Genomic DNA, 25,800 nt, shown 5'->3' on the forward strand with positions numbered 1-25,800 from the left:
ATAAATATGTTATATTAATTTGGAGATTTAATAAAAAAAAATTAACAGTTGATTTAATAATAGTTATAGCAGTGTTATAATTTCATCAACTGTTTTAAAACGGTCCTATTTTCGGTTCAGGCAGATTTGGCAGATTCAGGCAGTTTTCGAGTCTTTCGAATAGTGGTGGGGCGGAGAAGTGGAGTGTCTTGTGGTTGTGTATACCGGAGACTGAACGTTCTTTAAATGGTCTATTTGTTGGATGAAGTTGTAACCTTAAAAGTTGACGTTAAAGTAGCCGTTAAAAACCATGTGCAAATTGTCTGTCCCAACCTGTAAACTTCAAGTTTTTAGTGTTTAAAATAAAATATATGTGTATCAAAACTAGTGAACGTATTTTTGATTGCGGCGAAAGGATGCTGATAAACTTATAAAGCCGTTCATATAAATGTTCAAAAAATACCTATTAAGTGAGACGTGATACGTTATAACATAATCGTGATAATGTCTTACAATTCTTCACTTGATGACTTCTGCGGATCTACATTTTGGGTAAGTAGGTCTTTGACCCTGGCTACCTACTATTACGCGTAATCCGTGAAGCTACAAAAGTCATAAGTAAGGTTATAGCAAAGTTGGTGTTTTCTTCAAACTTGTACTTTTAAATTTACTGCCATCGTATTCATTCGTGAAATTATATTGCCTTAGTGTTGTTACAAAAACAAGTATCAATAATTATTATTTATTTTATATGAATAAATTAATAATAATAAAAAAGAACATCTTCTAAATTAAAAACCTTGACATTTTCTGACATAAACTTGATTTTGCACTGTATTATTTTTTCCACTTTGCATTTTAACATATCAGACAGAATCATAAAACTGTAATAACTTTGTGGGGGACCGTGAATTTCATGGATCAATGATAAACAATTGATTTGTTATATTCTTTGTAAATGCCTCAATAATAATATAAAAATAGTTTTTTTACAGTAACCTTTTTTTACTACTATTTTTGCATAAACATATTTAGTAAAGTTACTATTATTGTAAAAATAGTAAATAATTTTAATGTTTCTGTGTATAAAAATTTTTACACATTAACCAAAGACTATGCTTAATAATCTTTTCTTCTCATAGTTATTTGTAGCAGGTTAGGTTAAGATAGCAATATCTTATGTCCAAATCAATCTCAACCATTTTTCCTTATGTGAGGTATTTTTTTTTGTTCAAATTTTATCTTTTTAAGGATTGCAATAACAATAGAAAAACCTAATTTATTATTCAGCCTGAAATGAAGAAATAATATTAATTAAAAAAAGTGTACGATAATTTTTTTGAAGGTTTTCGTATCATTGTACATTGCCCTCTTTTTTATGAATGAACACAATGAACTGTGTTTATGCTTTGTACTATATTTTATTTGCTTTTATTTAATGCATGGCAAGGTTTCATACTTGCCTGGAGTAGTTACTCCAACCTTGCCATGCATCTCCCCATAATAGTGAACATTAGGCTAGATTAAATGATAGATTGGGAATTTTTTAAAGCATTTAAAATTAAAAAAAAGGATTTGGTTTAACACCGATGACCTTGAATTTTAATAGAAATTTTTAATTTATAATTATATTACATCAATCAAATTGCAATACTTGTTTTTAAAGAATATTAGTTCCAATTACACTTGTACAGACAAATTTAAAAACATTTTTAGAAAACAATTCTATTCTTTTTAAACCTTAATAAATGTTCAGTGTTATTAACTAAGTTTGTTTCACTTCTGCAGAAAACATCAATTTTGCTTACAAAAATTTGGGAGCCCAATACTTTCCAACCACTTAACCAAAGGAATGACTAATGGCTATACAGTTTTTAATAAATTAATGTTTATTTTTAGGATAGTAACTTAACTTGGTACACAGATAATCCAGAATTTACACCATGCTTTGAGAAGACTGTTCTTGTTTGGACACCTTGTCTCTTCTTATGGGTCGCAGCTTTATTAGAAGGTTTTTATATTTTAAACAGCAAGGAGAGGAATATACCATGGAATATACTTAACATCAGTAAATTAGTTATAACATGCCTTCTGATTGTGTTAAAATTTGTGGACTTGGGTGTAACAGTCCATAAGTCCTCAAAAGATGAGGAGGTGTTCAACGCTGATTATTACAGTCCCATTATCAAGATACTCACATTTGTAAGTAGCTCTGATTTAATTTATTATCATTTATATTTAGTCAAAAGACTATATACATTATCTTGTTTGTAAATGTATCTACAAGAATTATTTTCGTGTTTGTGTTGTGATATTATCTTTTACCTTGTTCCAAGTGTAATTTTAATGTAATCTTTAGTCAGTAATTGTTATTTAATGCTATTTACATTTCATTATTGTTGTAATTAAATTGAATCCAACCTAAGGGCATAAACACTTTCCTAGAAAGTTAACTTTCATACAAAAAACTATCATCAAATATTCATCAGACATTTTAATAGACAAATTTGACGAACATGTAAAATGTGATAAAAAATTTATTGTTTACGCAAAGCGCCTGTAACTCCAAGACATTCTATCAAAAATGAATAGTCATGCACTTCAGTCAGTGTATCCAATAAGATGTTTTTATATCAAAGACACTAACGGATGTCTTAGATGTTGTTAACCTTGAAATGTTATGAAATACTGGTTTGGTTTCTCTACCAATTTACTATGGGTCTTGTATTCCGAATTATCAATTCTGAGTTATTATTTTTTAAATATATTTCTCACATTTAAAGCTGCACTTTTAACAGAATCCTCTATGTATAATTCTGAATACCTACTGCTACTTATAATACAAATTATTTGCCGAGTTTTTTTTTTAATCATATGACGCTAAAAGCATTTGGAACGAGATTGTATTTTTACTTAAAAGAAATGTTGACAATTTTAAATGATATCAGCACACAAGACAAAGAGAGTAATAAATCAAAGAATACATCAGCAGATTGTGGCAACCTATTGTCAATACTTCTCAGAAATATGTCGACGGTCTCGTTGTTTACACTCGTCTTTGTAAAAGAGTCCATAACTATTTTATGTATATGACATCGACGAATTGTGAACTCTGTCCGTTTATAATTTGTCTAGACAACTTCATTGACAAATTGCTGCGGTATTTTCCGACACTTTGCAACGGTGACATTAAATTTTTGTAACGCCAATAAAGTGTCAAAGATAGGATGGTACTTATAACCACTACCATTTGCCTAGGCAAATTATAAACGGGCCGTATTCGCGATCGGACGGCGACATGTACACAGCATGTATCAATCCATTAAATGATAATGTTTTTTTCAGGCACTCTCAGCAACTTTGTTATACTATAATAGAAAGTTCGGTATGAGAGCTTCGGGTGTTTTGTTCTTCTTCTGGTTACTTTTAATCCTGGCAGGGTTACCACAACTTAGATCTGAAGTAGTAGCACATTATAAGTTGATGGATGATGAAAATGTACAATATAACTTTGTCAGTTACATGATATACTATCCTATGATTATTTTGATGTTCATACTAAATTGTTTCGCCGATTTACCGCCAAAAGACACGCCGTATAAATATGAAAAGGTAATATACATTTATATATTCGAATGGATGAGTCATCTTTATATAAGATCAAAATATCGTCATGCAAGCTTGAAATATATAAATTACATGTAACCTAAGTCTCACTTGTATAGATTTTCTAGAAAGAAAATTAATACTAATAAGTCTGAAATCCATACAATTTTTAATACTACACGGTAAAAAAAGCGAAAATGTTTGTAGTTCCACTTTAATATATGTTGTAGCATACTATCATACTCTGAAACCTTATAATAAATCTCCACTAAGGGCCCCCTTAGTGATCAAAACACACTGAGTGCGGCAGATGTTGTCAAATGTTAGATGGTATATTTTATATGTAAATCTCCACCAGAACCAATGTCCAGAGGGCGCCGCCGGGTTCCCAAGCCGTCTTACATTCAGTTGGTTCGATCCCCTCGCGATCACAGGTTTCCGACGTAGTTTAACCGAATCCGACCTTTGGGCTCTCAATCCACCGGACTCGTCCAAAGAAGTTGTGCCTAGATTCGATAAATACTGGGCTAGAATACTACAGAAAAGAGAAATGTACGTATAAATTTAATATCTTTTATCTACTTGGCATTAGAAGAAAAATTGGAGTGAATTTACACGCGTATAAATATATAGCTACAAGTAGATCTTGTTATTTTTTCTTTTATGTACACAGCGCGAATGGTACAAAAGCCACGTACAGCAAGACATCGGCCAGTGTCAACTTCAAGCCAGAGAATGAAAAGAAACCAGCCTCAATCCTGCCTGCTTTGTGTCTCGCGTTCGGCGGGCAGTTCCTCTTCGGTGCCTTACTCAAACTCTTCAATGATACACTCATGTTCCTCTCGCCGCAACTGTTGAAGTGAGTTTTATTATATCCAAATCGTTAAATATTTTCATTGTAAATATTGCTTTTTAATAGCAATGAAAGCCTAACTGCTATATGTGTTCACAACCGAAGGAAATTTGTATGATTTTTAATAATTTCAAATGTCTGTTTATTAATGCCAGTATAAGTTAACAAGTTGGATGGTTATTGCTGTGTTTTTCTCCACGAAATTTCTTGCGTCGTTATGATAACGGTTTATAAAGTGTGTTAATTAAATTTGCAGTTTAATTTTAAATTAAATGGATTTTCTATCTACATAAACTTCTAGGCAAAAACAAATATTACGTAGGTAAAACAGCCTAAATCTGTTTGTGTTATCATTTACAGCTAAACATTTTAATTTGTACGCTACTTTAAATTTATAATGAAAACAAATTATCTTTTAGGGTTCTAATAGAATTCGTTAAAGGTGACGAACCGGTATGGAAGGGCTACGTATACGCCGTGGGGCTTTTAGCTTGTGCTACGGTACAGACTATGTTGTTGGCGCATTATTTTACGAGAATGTACTTTGTGGGTATGAGAATAAGGACCGCACTCACCAGCGCCATCTATAGAAAGTCTCTGCGAATGTCCAACGCAGCGAGAAAGGAGTCCACCGTCGGAGAAATCGTTAACCTGATGTCGGTTGACGCACAAAGGTATAGTTATATATATAAAAAACATATTGATATCTATACTAATGTTACTAGTATACAACCACAAGATTAACACATTGACTGCCACCAAGTTGACAGGATGATTCGTTTTCATACAGAGAAAATAGTGGCATGAAATGTAATATAATTCAATGTATTGTTCAGGAATAAAAGTTAAACCTCCGGAAATGATCGAGATATTTAGTATCAATAAATGTTGCTCAAAATTACATATATACACGAACACACATACATTACATATATATAAAATACGAACACTATAATAAAAACAATTCATCTATTCAAATTGTAATAGAATGTAACAAATAGAATGAGATTTTTGTGCTATATTGATGTTTAACGTGTTGTGCAACATGATATAATGTTTGAGAATTTATTAATATTGAAACTGTCAAGGTGAACTTCATTAAATATTTGTATGCTTTTATTTCTTTAACATCGATATAAAATAAAAACTAGTATTACATCACTAGCAATTATAAGGGTATGTCCACATGAAACTGATCGAGTACTACCGACGTATTCGCCAAATCTGACAGCAACCTTATGGAATGAAAATTTGATGATTATTAAATTTGCAGGTTTTTAGAGTTAACCGCGTATTTAAATATGATTTGGTCTGCACCGCTACAAATAGCCTTAGCCCTGTATTTTCTATGGGGTATTTTAGGTCCGTCAGTACTAGCTGGGCTGGCTGTCATGATAGTACTTATTCCCGTGAATGGTTTAATTGCGAACAGAGTTAAAACATTACAAATAAAACAGATGAAATACAAAGACGAAAGAGTCAAGCTGATGAACGAAGTACTTAACGGAATTAAGGTGGGCTTCCATTGAAATAATATTTAAGTGTAAATTCTGATTTAATGATGTTAGATAACATTGTTTTCTCTCTAATCTTTGAAGGTCTCTTATCTTTTTTTGATATTTTTTCCGTGTTATCGATATGTTATCTTTTTTCGAGTAGTTTCGCCTACACATAGGAAGTAAAAATTTAAGATAACTTATTTAAAAATGTTGACGCATGCTTAGTTGTCCAAATTTTATTTCTGAAACACTTAAAACGGTAATATCAAATAGTTACTAAAATAAAACTTGGAAAGTCATTTTTATGGATTTTTTTTAAATATATACTTACATGCTTTTAGTATATCCGTGTGGAATTCTAAAATATTTATACAATCTATCTATAATTTTTATAACTATTATTTTATTTATATACATATTTTAAAGCTATGTACATTACATATATAATGTAAATTAAATGTCTACAACGATTTATGAATTGTTTCTTGCATACAAATCATTGTTCATTGTAACAAATGTCATTATGTAGCTACCGAATTGCATTAGTTAATGATATAATTATATCATTGTTATGTTAAGGTTCTCAAAATGTACGCATGGGAACCGAGTTTCGAGGACCAGATACTTAAAATAAGAAACAAAGAAATGGTTGTTTTGAAGCAAACTGCATATCTTAATTCTGCAACATCTTTCATATGGTCGTGTGCTCCGTTTTTGGTAAGTACAATTATACTATCGCATGATATCAATTTCATATTAATATTTGTCAAGCTATTTATATACTATGATAATATTTTATCTATATTTATAAATACAAATTATGTTTTAATCTATATTGATAACTTTGATTTGTCATTATCGGTTTAATTTTGTTTTGACAATAAATGATTGATGATTCGTAATTGCGTGTAAATGAAAGTTAGTAAATATTTTATCATTGACATTTGTCATTTATGTTATTAAGGTTGAAATTAAAGAACAGTGCCTGAATTACATTTGCGCTTAAAATCAACGCTGGTATAATGTAAACAACTCACTGAATTAAGTGAGCATTAACAGTCCATGCTAAGCCAGCGCTACTGTAGTACTGTACTGGCATAATGTAAACTTGACATTCCAAATCATTTAAATGTCAATCTCTCATGATTTTGATGTTAAACCTAGCTGGACATTTGGTTTTAAATATCTTTGCCTCGAAATGTCTTTAGTCATTTCTAATTGTAATAAAAAAACATAACAAAAAAAACGAAGGAGTACTTACTATACTTCGGTTTTTTAACACTCGCAATTTTGAACTCTAGATGCAATTTTGGTGCACCAAAACTCGTAGGTAGCGACCTTAGGTCTGTTCGCTATTTTGGCGAATCAAGGTGGCCGCTTGCTCGCTTATACTATAGAATAGCGACTGCATATTGCATTTCTCTTCGTTGTAACCGGAAATCATGATATCAGTAATCAAATTACTTTATTATGCGGTAATTATTATCAAACCTTTTTCATTCTTCTAACATAATAACGGCTCAAATGACTTTGGCCGGTTGTAAATCAACTGTTATAAAACAAATTAATGTCGGCCATGAGCTTAATTGATTAAGTTGAAAAGATAAAAATAACTATGCATTCAAAAGGGCTTTTGAACCTTGAAATATCTCTAATTTCATGGCACATCTAGAATTTCAATGTCTTTGTTTAATTTGTACATTTTGTCACTTCTTAAACTTTTGTTTAGTGGAAGCTATAAAACTCCGAGTTAGAAAGTTTTAAAACACGATAATATTTTCTTCCTTCAAAAAAGTTATTTAACACAAAGAAAGAATTCTTTATAAAGTAAAAAGCGAGATATTGTGTTAAAAATTTCATCAATCACCAATTAATTTTTGTGGCGAGAGTCAATGTGGACCAAGGTCGATGGACGCATTTGACAGATTAAAGCAATCCAATATTGCTAGGCTTATCGGCTTCAAGTGCTCTGTATTACGTATTTTAGTTTAATACATTTCACAATTAATTTTACCCATTTTCAGACGAGAATTTAGTAGTCAGTTAATAATTACATACTCTCAATTGAACCAATTTGAACGTCCTAGTTTTTTCATAACAAATCGTCTCAAATATTGGCTGAATTATAACAAATCTGGTGAAAGCAACAATCCAATTTAACACGAAAGTATAAAACAATATTTAATAAATGCAGAACTAACTGTAAATTAAACATATAAATAACGAAATTACTTTGAATGAGTACAAAAAAAAATCTTTGTTAGTTTGTTTGAAAAATGCCAGTCTCTATTGACATTGCGTTGTGGATGACGTCAAATCCTAAATAATGTAATCAAGCTGTATATTTTCCTTATAACTATTAATATGTATGACAAATCAAAAAGAAAAAAATGTGTGGTCTGTTACTAAGGTCGAAGCAATTTAAAAAGATTTTTTAGTATTTAACAAATTCTTATTTTTTTACTGTGTCAATCTCTGGAGTTATTATTCGTACATGATATACGATGATGTAAAAATATCGTATTATTTTAATTTTTTTTCACTATTTATCTATGCATTAACAGGCTAAATAAAATCAACATCGAAACTTGTTTATTTAATCTAGGAAACTGCTACTTTATTCTTAAATGTAGATGTAGATAAGAATATATGTAGGTATAAGGTATACATTACTATGTTATTTTTTAAGCAAAAATTACATCATGGCTTATAATTATTATGCAATTAATGTGACATTACACGAGGACTTTGAAAATTTGCGGATCAAAGTACAATTTGTTTTTCTGTTCAAGGTGACCTTCCTTACTTTCTTCACATATGTGATATCAGACCCTGAGAACAATGTCCTGGCCCCGGACAAAATATTCGTGTCGATGTCCCTGTTTTTTGTAATGCACTTGCCGTTAGGTCTGCTGCCGCTCATCGTGGTGTCAGTGATCGAGGTAGTGCCCTCGGTTGTTAGCACGTCTCTATGCTCCTAGTCTATGGTACTCGCATAACTAACATGCCCGAACCTTCATTGGTGGTTTTCTTATATTTAATATGCATCATATTTAAAATTATATTCATTGTACCAAGGTGTACGGTTGAATGCTCGCGCAGTATTTATCGGTTTATCGATTCGTTCGGTTTTCGTTGATTTGAAACTGCAACTCATATTTTTTCGATCGTAATTTTGCGTAATGATTCCTCACTGTCTAAAGACCTTCCTTTTTTAACATCCTAAATGTTTATTTATTGATTGTTTTAAAGCACACAACGTAAAATGGTCTTAGTATAATCAAAACTTTCAATAATAACATACTTTTTGCATAGTAAAAAAAAACTAATGCATTCGTTCTAAACAGTTAACCAACATTTTGTTACGTAGGCGTTGGTTTATTTTAGCTGTCTTATGCAAAGACCAGCTTAGCTCCGATAAACGAATGTTTATAGTACACTCAAACCTCAAGTTTATTGATAACTGTAATCTGGCTGTTGTGAAAAGATTTCATAATCGGATATTATTTCCTAATTGTGAATTATATTATGAAATATTGCTCAAGTATTTTTCAATACATAAAAATAAAGAGAATGTACTTAGAAACATTTTTAAATAAAAGAAATTATGTTTCACTTGTGTTTGTTTAGTTGCAGTTCCGAGTAGCGAAAACATAATTTACTAACAATACTCTAAACATGTCATGTTTTCTGGAATGGTCTCCTAGGTGTCGCTGATGTCATTCGGGTGCTTTGTACTGGTAAATGAAACAGAAGTACTGGATTCTGAGAGGGCTTTCGTAGCGTTGTCTCTTTTCAACATCCTGCGTTTTCCGCTATCCATGCTGCCTAACGTTATCTCGAATGTTGTACAAGTAAGTTTACTATAGACAATAATGTCGCTAAAATATATGAGATTCTTTTTTGACAGCTGTCAATTTGACGTAATTAGAGATGTATGTACGATTTTAAAATCGATTTTGATTTGAAAAGTTACATTTTAATTATATTGATTCTCTGTTTGATGTTGAAAAGAGTCTTATATATTTTTGGATAATAACTATTCTATTTAACTTTAGCATTACATTTAAAAGTAATAAACTAAAATTTTTAATTCTAGCTCTGGTTTTAACATTTTCGGTACAAGATCCACCATCATTTCAGTATTTAGTTAATTTAAAATTGAGTATAGTTGGTGAAGGCTTTCTTTAATAATTAAAAGCATGTTAATAGACAAAATTTATGTACAGTCAAAGAGTATTTATATTTTTATTGCAAGTCTATTATTCTTTTCCTGTACATAAATCTACAAAAATAAAATTTACATTTTATTCTAAAGCACTTTTATTTATTTTAGACGTCCGTTGGTATTAAAAGATTAAATAAGTTCATGAACTGCGACGAACTCGACGTTAATTCAGTGGAACACGACAAAAGTGAACGTAAGTACATACAATTTATAATAAACGTTACAATTGACTGTGTGTTTTCAATGAACAAACAATCGTATAATGGTATTGCCATCTCTTTCATTCTCTATGAAAAAAAACAAAGACAACAGTATCATTTTGCTTACAAAACTTTTAAGAGCGACATGTTTAGTCTCAAGTATCATGACTTCAATCTAAGTCGATATTAATAAATCATGTTGGGTGTTTCCCTTTGGACTGTTGAACCCACTGACCGATTGGTCGACCCATTGAGATTTTTTGCCATTGGGTCAATCGAATTTATAGCATCAATTTGCCCAGTGGGAACGCAAATTCCACAAGACCGATCGGTCATACGGGAAACATCCGAAATGTTATACATGATGTTAATTTTTACATGATATAAGTAACAATAGGTAGAAAAGCTCTAAATATGTAGAACTTCCGACCATGTTAGTTAATTGTACGGGTATTTGTGAACACCATTTGTATCGTTCATAATCAAGGGACCGAGTCATTGTGCCACAAGGCAATAAACGCTTATTAAAATTATTTAGTGTGCACGTGTTTCTGATATCACGCATAGTTTTCTATAAAGGGTAGACAGGAGTACAATATTCCATAACGATTATTGTAGATTTTTTTAATTACGTTACGGTCTTATAGTCGGCCACTAACACTTAGATTAAAAGGAAAACATAAGTGTAAACATAATGTTTATAAATTATGTAAGAGGTCGCCGCTAATTATCAATTATTTAACAATATTATGATGCCCTCGCGTGATCACAGAGAACATAAGCAAAACGTAATTCTGATGATTACAATTTTTTGTTTATTTAGCCTTCTTTTGACGAGCGCGATGTTGTCATGTGAAAAATATTAGACTTTTGTTACTGATGACTGCACATATAATGTCGATTTAAAAGTATTGATTGTTACTTTATAAAATTATTTGAATAGCTGGCCCCGCGATTCCATCCGCGTGGAATTTGAAAAAAACTTAGTGAGTAACCTATGTGTTCTCTAAACTATGTTCTAGATCCATGTCAAATTTTGTCGAGATTCGATGAACCATTCTGGTGATACCTTCTAAGAAATATCCATCCATACATCTAAACTTACGCATTTATAACATATTAGTAAAAAATACTAAGATAGTTTCTAATGTAACTAATAAGAGTGATCGAGTCTTTTCTTTACAGTCCAATGGCGTTATCATCTTATAGGTCAATACTATTTATTTGTTATGAACTCGGTTTAATTATTACTATTTCTTACCATGGGTTTCTGATACCAAAATGTCCGTTTGAAACATATTGTTGTCTCTGTTTTGTCAAAGATAATGACAGAGATGAGAATATGTTTTATATAAAGATTTTGGTATCAGAAACCAAAGTAAATTAACATTTGCTCTCTCTATCTCTAGGATAAGGTCGTAATAACCTAGTCAATTACATCTTGTTGAACTTGAACTTTGTCATGACTTGGCATTTTTAAATATGATTGTATATTGTTTGTTTTGCCAATACTATACAATTGCATAATATGTCGTAATTATTTTTAAAATTTGAGGGTTTACTTATAGTATTTATAGTAGAATTCTATCTTACTAATATTATAAATGCGAATGTTTAGATGGATGGATTGATGTTTGTGTGCATGTCCAGAACGGTTGAACGGATCTCAATGAAATTAGGCGTACATATAGAACAGAGGCTACTAATTATGTTTTATTTTTCTCCGCGCGGACGGATTCGCGATCGACAGCTATGTTATAATAAGAGTGGGTTTTCTTGAATGAGTCTTTATTAAGAATCTTTTTAATTTTATACCTTATTACAAAGATATCATAAAATAAGTTTAAGTAATTTGTATCCTCTGTAACCGAATGTAAAATAAAATACATTCAAATGAACATAACCTGTTATGTTTTGTTTGGTTAAAGTCCGCGCAACCTCAACTATTTATTTTGATTGTATCAAATAAAGAGTCATTGTGTTGTGTTCATGAGGTTTGTTATACAGTTACATACAGTGGCGTTAGCTATCAGATCCGGAAATGATTCGTCTGATTCACCAGTAGGTATAGTCCCCTACTACCTACTTCTAAAATATGCAGTATTTATTTGCCGAGAGACGAAATGGTTGTTAATATTATTTACCAAACAAATAGCTCAGTTAGATTATACTAATATTATTGGTGGTATAAAGTTAGTTGATCTTCTGCCACCACTTACAAGATCGTAGATATTGTTAAAAAAAAAAACATGTCAGACAGAGACAGGGAACTTTGCTGTGTTAGGGCTTCACACGTAATATGATGTAGTGAATTCATAATTCGACTATTGTTTACAATTTTCTTGCAACTGTTGAGTTTTGGAATATCTTTTTCTTAGAAGATGCCAACGCATTTGCAGTTTTTCTTGTGTTGTGAATGTATGTGTGTAGATGATCACTTAACCTTTTGTCCCTAACTCGTTTGCCCATTTATTAAATAAGAAAGCAGATTTACATTTGGTAGGATTATAATTTTCTTTATTGTATGTTAGCGGACCCTCTTGTGATCGAAAATGGTCACTTCTCATGGGGCGAGGAGCAACCGGTGTTACGGAACATCAGTGTGCGCATCCCGCGGGGCTCGTTGGTGGCTGTCGTAGGCGCTGTAGGCTCCGGCAAGAGCTCCCTGCTCGCCGCGTTGCTCGGTGAGATGGACAAGATCTCCGGACGAGTTAATACACTGGGTAAGTTCATTTATCGAATATGAACCGAAATTAATATTCTATCTCGAAACATTCACAATAGCATTAAAAACACAAGGGTTATAAAAAAAATTGTACTTCGTCCCATATAACATACACAGTAATTAAAATATATTACGGATTGAGCACAAAGATCCATTGATTTCGGCTAAAATGCCTAAAATAATCATTTGGTTATGTTTGTCTATGTATATTATAAACAAATCAATAAAACTTTTTCTACAAATTATTCAATAACTCACAGGCAGCATAGCATACGTACCGCAACAAGCTTGGATACAGAACGCGACTCTACAAGATAACATACTATTCGGCAAACCATTAGAAAAGGCGAAGTACAGCAATGTAATCGGCGTATGTGCTCTCAAGCCCGACTTCGACGTTTTGCCCGGCGGAGATCAGACAGAGATCGGAGAAAAGGGTAAGTTTTGTTTATACCTTTTTATCGATAATTACAAGTCAGTAGAAATAAATAAAACAGACGAGTTATCGTTTATTGATAAAACTGCATAGTAATAAGTTATTGTCAGGATACAATCATAAATATGTTAACTATGTTGTGATAAACCCTTGGTTTCTGAGACTAAATTCTCTGAATAAAACATATAGTCATCTCTTTACATTACCTTTAACAAAAGAGAGATAATAAACAATATGTTTTAAACGGGGATTTCAGTGTCGGAAACCCACAATAAACTTACAACTTTTGATAAAAAAACTCCACCTTACAAAATATAAGTTCCGTAGTAGTAGTGATAGTGAGTGACAGTTAATTGACTGGTCCAATATTATTGTGAAGAAGAAAAAGATTTTTTTTTTGTGTCCAGGTATTAATTTATCAGGAGGTCAGAAGCAGCGAGTATCACTCGCTAGAGCAGTGTACCATGATGCTGATAATTATTTCCTCGACGACCCTCTCAGTGCTGTAGACTCGCATGTTGGCAAACATATCTTCGACAAGGTAAGAATATCTTAGAAATAGTTAACGTTTTAATTTAACATGCCCTTCACTGTATAAAACACCTTCAACAGACCATTCTTTTTTTTAATGTCAATGACCTTTTAGCTTTTAAATTTTATTTCTTACTAGCGGTCGCATGTGACTTCGATTTTTGAAAAGTATCTTGTAATATTCCCACGTGCATTAGCTTTTTGACGTTTTTTTCATTAAATATTATTATAGCAGGTTTGGTTAATTTACTAATATTTCTTGTACCATTCCAACTAAGCTCTATGCTTGTGCTAGGACATGGTTTACGACAATAGACCCATAACCTATTGACTATAAGCGTTACATTACCTTCCCGCAACATCCCGGTACAGCTGTTCCGGAGATCATACAAATGCGACCTAGCTGATAGACAAAAATGCTACAAATTGGATTTTCGTTGTCAACAACGCAATTCAAATACATACAGACACTCCAATTTTATTAATATGTATAGATAAATTTAACGGTTATAAAAATAGTACATTGTATATTTTCAAATTCTATCTAAAATCTAAAGGTATAAGATCGATAATCCAATGACATGAGAAAAGAAGACAATCTATAACTACGGCAATGACAAGTCAAATTAACCTTGGTTTGTCATCTTGGGATTGAGTAGGGCCAGTTTTGAGAAAAAAAAACAGATAGACGATGAAATTACACAACACTTACCAATGTTGAAATGGTGTAATTTTAAAATTTTGTTAAAAGTATGAACATGGTTGCGACAGGCATGTTAAAAATGGAGTTTAAGATCATTGAACTTTGGATCGCACTCTCGTGAGATCAAGTTACCGGATTTTATGGTATTTTGCTAGCTCTTACTTACTAGAAGGTTAGAAGAAAAGGTTTACGCTACAGTTTGAGCCAGCCTAGATTTTGACACATGTGAAAGAAGATGGCTGTGGGATAAGCACTACAATAAAGTCCTTTTTATTTTATTACAATATTTGTATAAAATAATTTTTTAGACTGATAAAATAACCTTTAAAAATCTTAAGATTTGTCAGATAATACCATAATTTCTTTCATTGACGATATTTAAGTTAATTAGGCTACCAAGGAAGATCTTAGTGTGGGCTAATAATAGAAGTTTACACAAAGCGACTTTAAACCTTTAAAGGATCAAGGTTGCAGCAACAATTACAGGCCAATGATATTACTATTGATGTTTTTTAGAAGATATCAGTCGACGCATTCCTTACGCGAATCTATCGATACGTGTACAAGTCGAGTGGGCAGTGGGTATTGGGTACTCGCAGCCGAGCCATCATCCAGTCAAACTAGTTTTTATTGATAAACAGGCAAACGTTACTCGTACGATGTATGCAAACGGGTCTCACACTCTTAACTTTTATTTTATATACTCTATAACTTTTTTTCACATATTTTAAATTCTGTTCAAGTACTGAATTTTATAGTGTAGCCTTTTGAGTAATAAAAGTAAAAGATAGGGTGATGTTTAGTGTATTTTTTTATTTGACGCATAATGTTCTGGAAGGCATAAACTTGTTTTACACAATTTGTTAGAATCATGATTATTCGACTTGACATGATACAAATTTAATACATACAAGTACATTTTCTGATTAATTTATATTCACATAATGATAACGCAACTGTAACCAAAATAATAAACATGTTCCAAACAAATTGCGGTCCCTATATTTTGTAATAAATGTACTCGTGTTGTAAGAGAATTATTAATGAAGGCATAAGATTTAAAACAACAACAACTTTTAAAACATGTTACACGAATTTGCAGGATAGCTTTCTTATTTACTAGACCATAAATTAAAAAATGTTGCAATTGAAACATTGAAAAAATCATCTGCCGTAATGAAACCATCAAAAGCCAAATTACTATAATCTGAGGAAATAAAACTGATATTCTTAGTTATTTACATTTATAGACGTTATTTTTTAAAATATTTTAGTACAGATTAAACAATTATAGTCAATGTATTGTATTTGTTTTGAAGGTAATAGGTCCGAGTGGGCTACTGAAGGACAAGACTCGCGTGTGGGTGACCCACAACGTGACGTACCTCGCACAGACGGACCTGGTGCTGGTGCTACGTGACGGACAGGTCTCTGAGGCGGGCACCTACCAGCAGCTGCTGGAAAAGAAGGGTGCCTTCGCCGACTTCCTGCTGCACCATCTCAGTGACGCTGAGAGGACCTCGCCTGAAGGTAAACGCTCATGGTTATAGTTACGGTCCGTTGAGCTACCACGTTGTGGAAAGAAAATAATTGTTTACGTGCCAAATCAAATGCCAGGCAATTTTACGAATAATGTTTATCTTAAAACTTACAATGTAATATAATTTCAGAACTGGACGAGATCAAGCAAGAGTTGGAGAGCAAGTTGGGGTCAGAGTTCCAGAACAAGCTGCAGCGCGCTCGCTCGCTCTCCGAGAGCGCGTCCGAGTCGGACCAACCGGCCGCCGGTATGTACATTCAAATAATTTATTTAGCTACCAAACTTTTACTACAAACAATTCGTTATAGTGATAAAGTCAGAAATCTACCAAAAAAACTGTGAATTACTACGGCAACGAAGTCAGGCACAAAGTATAAAATTTGGTGTTTTGTGTTGTAAGAGTATTAATGGTCTAGAACTAGTCCTCAAACCCTTCCCATCCTTAAATGATAAGGAAATCTTGAGGAGGCTATCGATCATAAAAGTTTTGAAAGGTTTATAATATTGAATTTTAGTTTTATATTAAATAGTAAGTAGTACGTATTATATACGTGGTATAAAACATAGTATGTAATCTATTTTTGTATCAATAAAGGATAGGTGATTCTGTTACAGGTGATAGAACCGGCAGCGTGAAGCGACGCACGCCTGAAGAGAGCACTCCCAATGAACTTAAAGAGAAGAACAAACTTATTGAAGTTGAGAAAACCGAGACGGGCAGTGTACGTTTTCCATTACTAGCATTTTAGCTATTTAACATAGTAATCTCTTCTGTTCTTAAATATTGATTTCATAATCTCTGTCTACCCTGCGAAGTGTTCACCAGATTGTAGTAAATGTGATGATGTGGGGATGTGCAGGTAAAATGGACGGTATACAAACACTACCTGACGAGCGTGGGCGTGCTGGCCTCCGTGGTGACCATCCTCATGAACCTCGTGCTGCAGCTGTTCCAGGTCGGCTCCAACTACTGGCTCTCCGAGTGGTCCAACGATAAAACTATCATCGTACGTATACATTTGTAATATAAAGACCAAACAAATGTTGATTAAAAAGTAAAACCTCTTAGTATCCTGGCTCGAAGGACCATTCAATATTGTTAACGTTAATTGTATTATAGTAATATTTCATAAACAATATTAGTTTAATAAGTCTTTAAAAGATTATTTTTCTTTATCTCGATAATTTTTGAAGTTATAATCGTATTTTTTTATTTATTGCTTATTTATTATTGTCATTAGTGTAATATGTTATTTATTACAATGTTATTATTAATTCCAGTCAGAAAATGGTACTTTGGACAAGAGCAAACGAGATCTATATCTGGGAGTATACGGCGGTCTCGGTGTTGGACAAGGTAAGTCATCGCTATAACATACAGGGTGTTTACAAACATGTTTACTAATAAACTCATGACAAATGCTTTTACTAACACTTTTATGGTTGTTAAGGGAGTTATGTATTATTGTGGGAAATAATTTATTAGGTATACTAACAGAGGACTCCACAGATTTTATTAATGGAATCAGGAAATTAGGATAAGCAGTTAGAATGATGAATGAGACGAGAGTGAATGAGGAATGGTGTGAGTTAAGTTCAGACATTTTACAATACATTTGCGAGTATTTGACCTTGGAATGATTCTAATCTGGGCTAGGTTCAACTGAAAATAATGTTTTAACTCAATAGTATATTAACATAGAATACCTTATATTAATGATGAATACATTATTTTATTCTATTTATATTTGTTTCCTATATAACAATATTTAACTCGCAACATATAACCATGAACAATCATTGCATGTTTTTAATAAATCTTTAATATTTTACAATTAACTGCATGATAATTTAAATCGATTTACTGTCGATTACTGACACCTAAATCTCTGCATAAAATATATCGTCATCCCTGTCTTTCATATTAGACAAAACAGAGATAACAATATATTTTAAACGGGTATTTTGGACTCAGAAACCCACGGTTAGTATATGAGTTCTATATTGAAATAATTTTGCATGATGTGTTTGTTTATCTTAATAAATACAAAACAATTATTTACTATGATAAAATGTAGGCTTTTTTACTTTAATACAAAGATCCCAATTTTAATTTTAAAACAAATTCGATATCCAAAAGTTGAATTTGGCTTCTTAATTTTATAATATTGAAATCGACATTCACAAATGTGATTTTGAACAGAAAGACATTACAGAATTTCACTGTCAAATATCTAAACTTAAAATATAAAAACATATATACTTTTCAAATATTATTGTCTAGAATTAAAGTCAAACAAGGATATCTGAACCGATGATGGAGGCGGTGCTATAGCCTTTGGTTCTGTCAGAATATATATAAAAGCTACTTAGGACAAAGATAATATCACATAACAGCTACAGTACAAAGAGGATTTTGTGTCGACACGAGGGCGCTAGTGAGCCGTCGTAGTTTAGTTTGACTTATGCCCACCGGTTCAGATTTCTTTGTCGGGTAACATAAAGCGAAGTATTTATAAATGCGAGCTTGTCGTATCGTTGCGGTGAGGGAGGTGACGTGAGACGTAACGTTGGGAGAGTGAGAGACGAGACGTGATGAGGTGATGACGTGAGACGTGAAGTTGAGGGGTGTTGCGCAGTGGTGTCAGTGTCGGTGTCGTCGCTGGCGCTGTACCTGGGCACGCTGGCGGCGGCGCGGGCGCTGCACGCGGGACTGCTGGCGGGCGTGCTGCGCGCCCCCACCATCGGCTTCTTCGACTGCACGCCCGTCGGCCGCGTGCTCAACCGCTTCAGCAAGGACGTCGACGTGCTAGACAACGTGCTGCCCATGACGCTCCGCGGCTGGACCTCGTGCTTCTTCTCGGTACGAATGATGAGTGCTTCACACGATGCTCTACATTTGTAAGCAAGAGTAAAAGGGCAGCGTGTTCCTCTTTATCTAGGAACATTTTTATTCTAAAGCTGTTACTTGTTACTATCGAACCAGGGAGAAAATCCTTAATTAACCTGTGATGAATAGGGATCAGTTTACGAATATTTTAGTATTTTGGTATATATTGTGTGCTTTTATAATTCGATAATGTAGCGTATTGTGGTTTGTCAACGGTGGCTTGCGAGGGGGTAGTTACAGATTTGTATTATTTTGACTACGTTTGTTGCATGTCGTGATATAGTTGTGTGACTAGAGCACTTTGCACATCATCGTACGCCCGCAAACGTAGTAGATTTCACTTGTATTCACTAAATAGCTTTTCTTAATTCTTTCATATCATAATAAAATAATGTATTCATTATTCATATTACGTATTGAACTTGCGCCAAAATATTAGATATTAAAGCTAAAAAATCTTAACCCTTTCTTCATTTTAAAATAACCACACTAGAAGTTGTGTGCCGGTGACCGCGACCTGTCCCCATTGTGTTGTCTCAATGACCGAATCTTTCCTGACCATTGTTGCAGCGCTAGCGTCGTTTTTCGCGGATTTATTGCCTTATTTGGGATGTTGGCGGGCGGCGATGATACTGCACGCTCTGTTACTGGAGAACGTACTAAAGGCGCCGTTGCAATTCTTCGAGGTGACGCCCCTCGGCCGGATCCTCTCGAGGTTCTCTAAGGACGTTGACGTGCTCGATACATTGCTACCCTCGCAGGCCTCTGACGTCATATATTGCGCCTTCGAGGTAACACTCGAGACACAGTTTATTTTATGCGATATTTTGTGGACGGCACATCACTACTATACGAATTATTATTTTTTGTCAATAACACGAATAAGAAACAAACATTAAATCAAGTAAAATTTTGTAAAAAAAAACATATTATAATTTTAATTAAAATATTATTGGTAAACTGATCTCAACATTTCATAGGTAGAAAATTTAAATGGAAATATCTTATTTCTAAGATTATATTTTTTTAATATTTATTTCATTTGAGGTAAAGCGTCATTGATATATTTTATACCAGGTATTGGGCACGTTGTTTGTGATAAGTTTCTCGACGCCGATCTTCATGAGCGTGATACTGCCGATCGGGCTGCTGTACTACGTCATCCAGCGCTTCTATGTGGCCACCTCGCGACAGCTCAAGAGGCTGGAGTCTGTCTCCCGCTCGCCTATATACTCGCACTTTGGGGAGAGCATCACTGGAGCCACTACGATACGAGCATACGGTGTCACCAACAGGTAACGCTTAATACTAATGTTCACATTTTAGTTGAATCGAATAAGAAGTGTGGCATTTTCTCTACTTCTTATAAAAGGATTATTTTTTAAATCTTTACTACGAGATGATGAAAAAATTTGCTAGTGATAAACTAGACAATATTCCATTATCACATGCATATAGTCTACCGCAAACTGAAGCAAACGAAGCTCATAGGTCTGCAGTGCGTGAAATTGTCTTTTATAACTCGTATAACACGGTTTATAGAAAATGCTCCATTTATCCATTCTAATGTAATATTCTTTACGTGCATAGATTCGTGGAGGAGTCAGAGCGGGGCGTGGACCACAACCAGTCGTGCTACTACCCGAGCTGCATCGCCAACAGGTGGCTGGCGGTGCGGCTGGAGATGATTGGCAACTTCATCATCTTCTTCGCGGCGCTGTTCGCAGTGCTCGACAGGAGCTCCACCAACCCCGGACTTGTCGGTCTCTCTGTTAGCTACGCTCTGCAGGTTAACATCTTCATTTTTAATCTGTATTGTAAAGAATACGGGTGATTGCCGTGAATTTATAGAAATAATTTATTAAAATGTTTTTGAGATTTAAAAATATGTTTGTAGATTACACAAACACTCAATTGGTTGGTGCGTATGACATCTGAGGTGGAAACAAACATTGTTGCTGTGGAGAGAATAAAGGAGTACGCTGAAACTGAACAGGTGATATAATCGGTTTTAATTCAATGTGATTTTAAGATTTCTCTTAATAAATATTATAAAAAAAATTTAATGTATTGTTTCAGGAGGCAGCATGGACGGTGGGCAACGGACCAGGTGCAACGTGGCCGGAGACAGGAGCGCTGCAGCTGGAGCGGCTGACACTGGGGTACCGCTCGGGGGAGCCGGCACTGAGAGATCTCACCTGTGCCGTCGCGCCCAGGGACAAGCTCGCCATTGTTGGCCGCACCGGCGCCGGCAAGTCCACCCTCACACTGGGACTCTTCAGGTCAGTCATGTCACTTTGACATGGACAACACAAACGTGGACGTCACAAGACAAACATGCACTTTATAAAGATAATGTGTGTCGTCGCATTACTTTAAACCCATTAGATCATATACACGTACAGTCAGTGTAATAAGCTTGATTTTAATAGAACCACATTATCGGAAGTTCTAAAATACTATTCTTATTATGATTATCGTTTACGCGTCGTTTATAATACAAACTTGTACATCCCTACAGGATAGTGGAGGCGATGAGCGGCAAGATCCTGATCGACGGCATCGACATTTCCACTATCGGGCTGCACCAGCTGCGGTCACGTATCACCATCATCCCGCAAGACCCGGTGCTGTTCTCGGGCACGCTGCGCATGAACCTCGATCCCTTCGATGCCTACACCGACGAGGAAATCTGGCGTTCGCTAGAGCATGCGCATCTTAAGACCTTTGTTCAAGGTATGGGTGTTAAGTCTGTTGAAGACCATCATAAACATTCTGTATAATCTTAAAGTTGAATTGTAGTACCACAATGTAGTAGATCATTATTGGTATCTTTGTTTTGTTTCAAAGAGATTGAGATGGAAAGATTTATTGTTGTAGTATAAATAGATGGTGATGTTTTGAATGAAATCAAAAAGGTTATACTGCAAATTTTCAATTTAAGCTAATCTTTCCAAGGGCAAAGACATAAAACAAAACTGTTATACCTAATTTATTTCATATTTTTGCCTAGTCTCTGAATGTTTATAACCAATGTAATCAGGTTTGCAAGCCGGTCTCCGGCACGAGATATCTGAGGGCGGGGAGAACCTGTCCGTGGGTCAACGGCAGCTGGTGTGCCTGGCGCGCGCGCTGCTGCGCAAGACGCCGCTGCTCGTGCTCGACGAGGCCACCGCCGCTGTAGACCTCGAGACTGATGAACTTATACAGGTATTTATACACATTATTACAGTTGTTTAATAAATAAAAAGTATCTAAGACTATATTTATGAACAAAGATGTTGCGTTATCAACCTCTGTGGAGGAAAATATGTCTTGCATACCAACAAGCAGAAAAAGTATATTTTTCTTTCCTATCAATATTTTTACACGTTAACTCTTTGATTGTTTAATTAATTTCATTAGTATCACTACAATTTTATATTTATCCTAATATAAATAGTTTTTCCAACAATAAATTAATGTTTCAGAAAACAATTCGTTCAGAATTCGCTTCATGCACGGTACTAACGATTGCTCACCGTCTCAACACGATAATGGACTCAACACGCGTGATGGTGCTGGACAAGGGCCAGCTGGTAGAGTACGCGCCACCGGAACAGCTGCTGCAGGATAAGACCTCCGTCTTCTATGGCATGGCCAAGGATGCTGGCCTCGTCAATTAAACTCAGTTTACACACATCTTGATGCAACGACATTATAATAAAAAAAGTCCAATCCAAACTTATTTTAGATATTTTGTAGTCTAGAATGGCTACTGTTCAAAATGATGAAATAAACATTTTGATAAAAAATAATAATTTAACAGTTTACTATTCTCACATCTTTTTATTGTAAGTATCAGGGATTGTGTGTTTTAACGTAATTGCACATGTAGGTAATAAAATTAAAAAAGTTTGGATTTATAATTCAAGTATCAAGATGTGTTGAACTACTATAAGATAGCTTCTCCTATAAACTTGTTAAAAAAAAGTGTTTAAAATATACATTTAGATGTATAACTAATGCTCGAAACAGATCAATTAACTTTATAAAAGTATTATTTTTGTATGATTAGACGTACTCGAGTACAAAACTATATCTCGTCATCGAATATCGCCTTAACATCCTTTTTATTTTTAAACAAGAGGTTTTATGAAAAAAAAAACTACCGTTAGAACTGTAACAGTGTTAAATAACAGCTACATTTATAAAATTTAAATCATCAAAAATATTAAAGTTTCAATGTCTGGTTTACATTATGCCAGTACAGTGGGACAGTAGCACTGGCTTGGCATATACTGGTTACATGTAAACTAGACTTATCTTTGCTGCCAGTGAAAAATCTTGTGATTTGTTTTTATAAAACCTCATGTTATCGTGAAACAGACTGTAGTTACCACAAAGGCCGCCCCTATACTTAATTTATAGATGTAGACCTAATTATTTCGAATCGAATTTTACAAACAACTCAATTTTTTTTTTCGGATAAATGTTAAATATGGTTGCGAATATAATTCTCGAATTTTCTGAATTTGTGATAATGTAATAAAAATCTTGTACTTATTATAAAGTTGCAGCGTTTAAGCTTTAAAACTGCCTTGTGATCCCAAGTGGTATCAAACTTAATGTCGTGTTTAATTGCCATACTAACTGCTATAGAGTTGATTAATGTTTATTTAAGCAGTCTCGTACTGTAGCTAATCTGCAATTTTTACTAAATTATCTTCAATCCATACAAGATTGTCAGCAATCTACACTAGATTATGTTCAATCCACACTGGATTATTTTCTATCTACACTGGAAGTGATCCTTAGCGACTAATTAACGATTTTCAGTGTGGCAGAAGACGTCTAAATAGTTACTTAAACAGTTCCTTAGTGCTTACATTGAACCTAAGGGTATCCCTTAATGATGATTTAAGTGTAACAGTAAGTAATCATTAAATAACTCTATTGCAGTAAGTTTGCTTTGGTACTAATGTTATTTAAATATAAGATATATATGGAGGTTATGCAAAGTGTTGAAGCCCGCTACATCACAATTTAAGTTATATTAAGTTACTGACTTATCACAACATTGTACTTAGTTTTATTTCCAATTATATGTTTTATTTTTATGTAGTTGTTATTAGTTGTACAACTTGTTAAATATACACAACCAGTTTTAGAGTAAATAGATAGGTATATAAAAACATATTTGTTCCAGTTAAATGCATGATTGAGTACTTATTATGTTATATTTTTATTTCTTTTGATATTAAGTCGACCATGTTTGTAGTTTTCCTTCAACAGATTATAAACATTTTTTGTCTGTTAATTAATTCAATATATTGGTAGTTTATGCAATTGTAAATTTATCTTTTATTTTTTCAATTTCTGAAAAAACTTTTACCGATTCTGTTTGTACCCATAGAATAGATACGCTATAACTTATAATGTCTACTTAATTTAAAATAATATCTAATGGTTGCCGCGTTACATATAAAAAATTGATAACATTGTAATATTTTAAAGCATTTAGTTTTATTACAGGACATATTAGTTTTTATATACAAATATATATTTCACTTACTTTAATGTTTGTACTGACTTGAAATCTAGATGTAAAATGTGTTAACTCATTTCTTACAAAGCAAAAGAAAGAGATAACATGCTTCATGTCAATATTTTTTGAGTTTTAATTCACATTATATAAAACCCAGCCAGATGCACAAACTTTTAAATTGAAACAAAGATCCCGATTTTTGCCGCAATATAAGTTAACTTTATTTATGAGTTCTTCATCTGTGGTTAGATCTTTTCTTATATTGTCCATTAAGTAATGACAATAAATGTTATGTAATTGATTTTTTTCTTCTTTTTTGTTTATTAGAAATAGTACTTGGCGCTTGAGTTGGCATGTCAAATAAACGCTTGTCTTCGACATGTCAAGTCTAATGTCAGGTACTATAATTTTGTTTGCCATGTAGTGGTCAGAGATTTTTTTTATAATTAATGTAGGCTTCAGAGATTGTTTTTGCATTATTATAACAGTTAATGAATGATTGCATCACAATTAGAAATTATAATTAAGTTCATATCCACTATCTTTTATACAAAAATTATTTTTTTGTGGTACTTGTATGTAATAATTTCGGACAGTTACAAAAATACTTTGTGTGAATACTTTTATAAAGACATACTCAACATTATTAAAATTATTTTAGGAAAGACTTTTGAATGTGTTCTTTATTTTATTTTAATTTGACATTGTAATTATAATATTGTTGGAAATATCTTGTGTCATGTTAAATACCATGTAATGTTAACAGCTTCTTACTAGACATGTCTTGGGGACTTTCTTGAATAGTGGAGTTTTGTTGTATAATTTATTTTTTAATCCATTAAAATCTTGCCTGTGTTTATTCATTCTACAAATTACAATATAGAGATTAAACGAATTGTACTATGTGGAGAAATAATACATGTTTTTGTACACTGTAAAGAGATTATTGAACTTAGTAAAATTTGTTTTAATTTTTATATTTTTGGTAGCTATCGTGCATTTGTGAATTGTTGAAAAATCTCGTATGCACTACATGTAGGATGGTAAAATGCTTAACAAATGTTACAATACTGCATTTATTAG

The 25,800-nt window shown here is 33.3% G+C and overlaps 1 protein-coding gene across 2 annotated transcripts; it reads left to right on the forward strand.

The window, feature by feature from the left end:
* Positions 1 to 101: 101 nt before the first annotated feature.
* LOC106125368 (Multidrug-Resistance like Protein 1) lies at positions 102 to 24,289 on the forward strand. Of its 2 annotated transcripts, none has more exons than XM_013322544.1 (26): positions 102 to 531; positions 1,879 to 2,181; positions 3,325 to 3,591; positions 3,944 to 4,137; positions 4,259 to 4,444; positions 4,858 to 5,112; positions 5,712 to 5,952; positions 6,517 to 6,654; positions 8,730 to 8,879; positions 10,274 to 10,358; positions 12,897 to 13,088; positions 13,351 to 13,527; positions 13,934 to 14,067; positions 16,080 to 16,290; positions 16,431 to 16,547; positions 16,916 to 17,022; positions 17,161 to 17,307; positions 17,582 to 17,657; positions 18,940 to 19,163; positions 20,268 to 20,485; positions 20,781 to 20,979; positions 21,088 to 21,186; positions 21,270 to 21,472; positions 21,712 to 21,926; positions 22,234 to 22,400; positions 22,661 to 24,289. In XM_013322544.1, exons 1-26 carry the CDS (start codon positions 484 to 486, stop codon positions 22,853 to 22,855), a joined length of 4,548 nt encoding a protein of 1,515 aa, XP_013177998.1. In that variant the 5' UTR covers positions 102 to 483; the 3' UTR covers positions 22,856 to 24,289. The 2 variants fall into 2 exon arrangements, with proteins under 2 accessions (XP_013177998.1, XP_013178006.1); XM_013322552.1 differs by lacking the exon at positions 8,730 to 8,879 and adding an exon at positions 9,645 to 9,791 and having other exon boundaries at positions 103 to 531.
* The last annotated feature ends 1,511 nt before the right edge of the window (positions 24,290 to 25,800 follow it).

The sequence above is a fragment of the Papilio xuthus genome, unplaced genomic scaffold (genome assembly GCF_000836235.2).
Source record: "Papilio xuthus unplaced genomic scaffold, Pxut_1.1 DF828952.1, whole genome shotgun sequence".
NCBI lineage: Eukaryota > Metazoa > Arthropoda > Insecta > Lepidoptera > Papilionidae > Papilio > Papilio xuthus.

What these genes read in the sequence shown, in the direction of transcription:
- LOC106125368 (XM_013322544.1), top strand. Translation starts at nt 484, where the DNA reads ATGTCTTACAATTCTTCACTTGATGACTTCTGCGGATCTACATTTTGG. An exon ending in TTATCAAGATACTCACATTT is followed by an intron (nt 2,182 to 3,324) that starts GTAAGTAGCTCT and finishes TGTTTTTTTCAG; the next exon opens with GCACTCTCAGCAACTTTGTT. An exon ending in GCATACGGTGTCACCAACAG is followed by an intron (nt 20,486 to 20,780) that starts GTAACGCTTAAT and finishes TTACGTGCATAG; the next exon opens with ATTCGTGGAGGAGTCAGAGC.